Source organism: Dasypus novemcinctus, chromosome 5 (genome assembly GCF_030445035.2).
Source record: "Dasypus novemcinctus isolate mDasNov1 chromosome 5, mDasNov1.1.hap2, whole genome shotgun sequence".
Classification (NCBI taxonomy): Eukaryota; Metazoa; Chordata; class Mammalia; order Cingulata; family Dasypodidae; genus Dasypus; species Dasypus novemcinctus.
In genome coordinates this window covers 10,784,828-10,790,827 of record NC_080677.1, presented here as the reverse complement: position 1 = coordinate 10,790,827, position 6,000 = coordinate 10,784,828, and the positions used below count along the sequence as shown (strand labels likewise).

The following is a 6,000-nucleotide window of genomic DNA, read 5'->3' as shown; positions in this document are numbered from 1 at the left end:
ATTTTATAGAAGGATATCATTCATACACGAACATACATAAACAATAAGTGTCTAGCAAAAGTTGTGACTTACAAATATGCATAGCATTATGCAGGGCTCCCACACATCACCCACCACCAATACCTTGCATTGCTGCAAAACATTTGCTACAAACTATGAAAAGTGTCATCAAAACATTACTACTAACTCCAGCCCATATCTTACAGTCAGTATTTTTTCCTCCCAACCCACCCTATTCTTAACACCCTATATGAGCATCATATACTTGTTACAGGTGGTGAGAGCGCGTTCTCATATTTGCTCTGGTAACCACAGCAGGGCAGGTGTTTTTGTCATTCCATTTAACAAATGAGTTCACTGAGGATCAAAGAAGTGGAGACATTTGCTCAGGGTCCCAAACTGGCCCCTGACCCCCAGCTTGGATCCTTTCCACGGGACCACTGACAGTAGGGCAGAGGAGGGAGTGGGTCAGAGGCTAAAGGTCAGGATGTGTGTGGCACTGAGGTCAAAGGCCAGGAGTGACTTTTTTGTGTGTTTTCCAGCTGGGGCCCCATAAGATTCTACCTGCACACATACATTACACACACACTTACACACGACCCATACACATGCCACCCTCATGTGTTGATGGACACCCTCTGCACTAACCCACACTTGCACACACACACTCATGCATAATTGTGTGTATACTTAGATGTAGTATGACACACACCACTCCCCCTACACCACAAGCACTGCACATGCTTATGTACGAATATCACACAATCCGTACATGCACACAACCCACACCACTCTCACTACACCATACACACACACCGCACACACCCTTGCACAGGTATCACATACACCAAACACATGTACATACATACACCATATATACACAGATGCAAACATGTAACACGCATGTGCACACACCCCACAAAATCCTAATATGTGCACACACATACCACATACACATCCCACGTTCAGCAACCACCCAGTACGTCCACACACGTTTACACATGTACATAGACACACTCACACTGACTTCCTCTATATACATCACTGCAGAGAAATGAGCCAGCAGAGACAGAAAGAAACAAATGGAAAATCATCCCACGTGACTACTGATCACATTTTGTGTATTTTCCGATAGATTCTATAAAAATAAAATCATCACTTTGATTTAGCTTTTCTAAACTTGCCTTTTTCCCCCCGTAAGAAGGAAATGGAGAGTTAAGTTTCTTGAGACCTGTGGGTTGGTGGGAACAGCGGAGGGTCAGAAGTTCTCTCCCCAGGGCCACGAGGTGTAAAGGGAGTCTACTGCCACCTCCTTCTGAGACAGATGTCTCTGTCGGCGTCAGGTCACAGGGCTGCGTGGGAGACCCTCCAGCATTTCTTATTTGAAGACGGGAAGTTGAATCTACGATGATTTAAAAGATGCTTGTCCAGCAGGGGGCGCCAAGCACGCACAAATGCGCTCCCGCCAGCCGGGTTCCCCAGCCTGTCTCTTAAATTTTAAATTTGCTCTGTCTCCCAGAGCAAATATGCCTGCTCCACAGTCCCAAATGGGTGCTCAGGATCCTGGGAGCCTGGCCAAGGCATCTGGGTCAAGAGAGGGAGGTGAAGGCCAAGGGTTTGTGGGTCTCTTGGATGGAAGACATTGATGATGGATGAGGTTATTTGATCCCAAATCCTCCCCTTGGAAAAGAGGCTTCTTTAGTTTCAAAAACCATTTAAAACTTGGGAAGAAATTACTGAATCAACCTCAGAATTATTGCGTGTCAGGGTTCAGCCAGGAGATAGAAGCCATGCAGAAAGTAATCTGAATAGGAGAGGTTTCATACAAGGAATGGTTAACTCTAAAGCATGGGGGACAGCAGACCTGGGGCAGCCCCCGCCCCTAGGCTGGCGCTGGGCCCCCAGTGGGGCAGGTCTGGGGTGGCAGACATTCTGTGGTCAATCTCATTCCGCACTGCAGTCATGCTGGGGGCAGGCGTGCAGGATTCCCACGTCACAGATGAGAAACGGGGGTCTGGACGGGGCAGCTGAACTTCTCTCTAGGGTCTCAGCTCTTGGGGATGTGGGGAGCATATAAGAGCCCTACTGCAGCCTCCTTGGGGGCTCAGTCCCCCCAGTCTCCCCGGGGGCGGCACAGAGTCCTTCCTTACCAGGGCAAGCCTTCTCTCGACCCCTCCAGAGTGGTCTGTGGGTGGCATTGGGAAGCAAGGCCACTTGGGTTGGCCCCAGGGTCCTCACGGAGGGAGGGGCTCATGACCCTCTGGGAAGGAACTCACAGGGTGCCCGTCGGCTATCTGGATGTGGGAGCTGGAAGCTGCGATGTACCCCAGAAAAATGCTGTCCTTTGAGCTAATCCACTCCCCTGGCTGTGAACTTATTGTGGGCAGGACCTTTGGATTAGGTGACTTCAGTTAGGGCGTGGCCCAGGGTGGGGCTTGATCCTCTTACCTTAACAAATGGGATGGATAGGGAGAGAGAGAAAGAGCCACAGAAGCAGGAGGCTGAAGGCAAGGAAGCCCAGAGGAGAAGGAAGAGCCCAGCGGACGCCGCCACATGCCTTGCCATATGCCAGAGGAGTCCGGGATCGCTGGCGGCTGGTCTTCAGGAAGAAAGTACTGCCCGGTGGTGCCTTGATTTGTCCATTGTTTTCAGCCTCAGAACTGTAAACTTGCAAACCAGTAAGTCCCATTGTGAAAGCCGACCCACTTCTGGTAGATGCTTTTGGCAGCCCAGCAGACTTAAAACACTGGGGAATCTGGTGCAAGAGACTTCAGAAACCAGAGGAACACCTCTTTATGTTCACATTATCTCCTGGGTGGGGAGAGAAGGGTGGGTCCCATGGCACAGGCAGGGGCTGAGAGGAATAGGAAGGAACGTCGGAGAGCCAGGGGTGTGGGCTGCTGGGGAGACGTGACGGAGTCTCAGGACCTCTTCTCACGGGTTCCGGAGCACCAGCTCAGGACCACACGGCTCCAGGGGCGAGCCTGCCGGGTGTCCATGTCCTCTCTGGTCTGGCCTTGGGCCCCTTCCCTGGGCACGTCTATTGGCTAGTGCCGAGGAATCACAGTCCTAAGTGGCAGCCCTCGACCTTCAGCCTCACACTGACCTAGGTAGGTGACCAGGCAATTATCCCCCAACGAGGTTTCCTGAAGGTCTTAGAAAATCCCGTCTCCTCCAGGAGGCTCTGTCTCCCTGAGTCCCAATGCCCCCTCCCAGCCCGTCACGCCAGCCTTAGCCCCCAGCCAGCCTGCCTCGCTCTGCCTGCACGATGGCTTCTCCGGCAGGTGGGTGCTGGCTCTGATTTGTCCCTCACACGAATGCGTGCCGGCCTTGGGACGTGGACAGGGCCCACCCTCAAGCTCTGTGTCTACGAGGCAGAGGAGCTAGGACAGCTTCTGGAAGCTCTGCAGAGGGGAGGAGCTGGACAAAGGAGGGAGAGAGGCTCGGAGGCTCCCCAGGGCTGACAGCAGTTGGGCATGGTGGGGGCAGTGGGTGCACCAGGGCCAGGCCTGGTGGAGAAAGGCCCCTGGCCGTGGGGTACGCCCGGTGGAAGGGGCCAGGTGGGCTCCGGCCATGGCTACATTCCTGCTAGCGGGTAAAGACCAACCTGCAACAGCTAGTAAGGCCCACTCTTCTCCAGCTGTGCACACAGCGCACGGAGAGCTGGGACAAGGGCCCTGCCCTGGGGCCTCCCGCCAACCAGGGGGCCAGGGCTGCAGGAGAAGCTGCCAGAGAGCAGGCTGTAGCTCGTGGGGTCATGGAGGCCCAGGTGATTCGTTGGGGGAAGGAGAGCATGGAGGAAGGCTTCATGGAGGAGGTGTGTAGGGACTGGACTTTGAAGAATGGATGGGGCCTTCCACCAAGCTGGGGTAGGGAAGCGGGGGTCCCAGGCAGAGGGACCGACTTCCCAGGGTGCAGGTGTGTGAGCAGTGGTGGTGAGTCACCTGCCCTTCCTGCCTGGCCCAGGCGGCTGGTTCCCGAAGGCGGGTCAGAGCTGGAGGTAGCGCCTCAGACGGGCCTGCCCACCAGCGTGGCCCCAGCGCCCTGCTCTCACCTGCTGAGGTGTGGGGTCCGCCTGCTTGTGAGGTGGCACACCTCCTGGGAGGCGGGAGGGACAGCTGGCACAGTCCCCTTGGCTTGGTCGTGCCGGGTCTCAGAGGGAGGGGCAGCTGGCAGCCCCTCAGCGGCACGGCTTAGGGACCTGGCGCAAGGGCTAAGCGCTGGCAGGAGGGGCCTCCCAGAAGGCTCTGCGGCCGCTCACCTGCCCCTCTCCTTGGGCAGAAGGCAGGCAGGGAGGCTGATGAATTTACATTAAAGTCTCCGTGGTAATGATTCTCACCTTCACCAGAATTTCTTCAGTGAGAAAACCCAGAAAGTTTTCATCCCTTATTCAACGGGCAGAACAAGGAAAAGGTCAACTCAGCTTACGGCAAGTCAACAGCAACCCCAGAACTGGAGCGCCCTGGGAAGCGTCCCACCTTCTGCCAGGGAGCTTGGAAGCCACAGGGAAGGAGACCCAGGCTCAGAGAGGTGAAGGGACCTGCTCGAGGCAACAGGCAGATGGGTGGGGAGTCAGCTGGCTCTGGGTGGGGCCCTGCTGCATTCCATGCCAGCACAGCCAGGGGCCATCCCTGTGCTTCCAGAATCTTCCATCAACACGTGGACCTGCTCCCAAGGATGGGGCAGGAGAGGAGCCCCTCTGGCCGGGGGTCGACGGTGATCCTGACCACTGACAACTCGCCAGCCCTAACCCAGGGCCCACCAAGGTGAGGCCTGTCACAGGGGCGGGGGGGAAGGGGTGATCAAGCCAGACCCTGCCAGATGGGACCGTAAGGGACAACCGGGTCGCGGCAGCATCCGGCCGAGACCCACCGACCCACGCACGGCGTTTTCTGGTTCGCGGCGGCACTGCCCGAGTCCCGCACACACCGCAAACTCTCACACTCACCCTTGTCCTCGCACACTCGGACGCGCGCGCACAGTGTCCCCAGGCACTTCTCTGTGCCTCGGCGACCCCCGCTGCCACGCGCGCCCCTCCTCAAAGACCCCGGCCCACGCCTGCCTACCCGCTGCGAAGCCCCAGCCCCCTCCTGCGCCCCGGGAGCAGGAGGGGGCCGGGGGGAGGGGGCGCTGGGGGCGGGCTCGCCGCGGGCCCCGCCCCTCCCCTCCCCGGGGCGCCCTCCTCCGCCGCGCCCCCAGGCGCCCAGCGGGGCCGAGCCCAGACGCGCGGTCCTGCAGCCAGCAGGGCGATGGAGGCGCCGCGGCGCCCGCAGCTTGTCCCGCTGCTGTCGCTGCTGCTGCTCTGCGGTAAGGGGGCGCGGGCCGGGGACCGCCTCCCGCGGCGAGGAGGACGCGCGCAGGCCTTCCCCGCGTACGGCGGCGCCGGTGCGCTCCCGGAGCCTCTGGGTGCCCCGCGCGGCGCCCGGCTTTGCCGAGACGTGCCCTTCCCGCGGCGCCCGGCGTAGCCCTCGGTGGGCCGAGGAGCAGCGCGCCTGATCACCGCGCGTCCCCAGGCTCTGCGGGGGGTCCTCGACCTGTCCCCTTCTTTTCGGGAAGAGGGCACCCGGGGGGGTGGCTGACTACCAGGACCCGGGGCTCAGAAAAAAGGCGCGGGGTCTCCTGCGGGTTCAGCGCGGCCGGCGGGGCCCCTCGGGCAGGCCCTTTCCTCCCCTAGGTGTGGTTTCCCTGTCGTCGCTGCCCCGGGGTCTGGCCCATCTGGGACCGCCACCTGTCAGGTAGTGAGCCTCCTGTCGGACCTCGTGTACAAGGTGACTTGAGGCCCACGTGCAAGGGCTGTGGATAAGAGGAATCCCGAATCGGGTGCTTTCCGCTCATGGCGGGGGCGTGGGGGGGTCTGCGTAGCTGGCTGGGAGGGGTCTCCCCCATGCCCCAAATCCCCAAGGAAACGGGATACCACAGAGGGCACATCGCTCACAAAACGTAAATGGATGAAATTAAAAGCTTGCTTTGAAAACTCCCGTGGAAGAAATGATCCAGGAA

The 6,000-nt window shown here is 58.6% G+C and overlaps 1 protein-coding gene across 1 annotated transcript in view; it reads left to right on the top strand.

Annotated features, from left to right (window-relative positions):
- The first annotated feature begins 5,202 nt into the window (after window positions 1-5,202).
- RAMP3 (receptor activity modifying protein 3) overlaps window positions 5,203-6,000 on the top strand; it is a 36,758-nt gene continuing 35,960 nt past the window's right edge. The window contains exon 1 of the mRNA XM_058296661.2: window positions 5,203-5,307. Coding sequence (XP_058152644.1) covers window positions 5,250-5,307 — 58 coding nt within the window. The 5' untranslated portion in view covers window positions 5,203-5,249. The remainder of the gene's footprint in view (window positions 5,308-6,000) is intronic.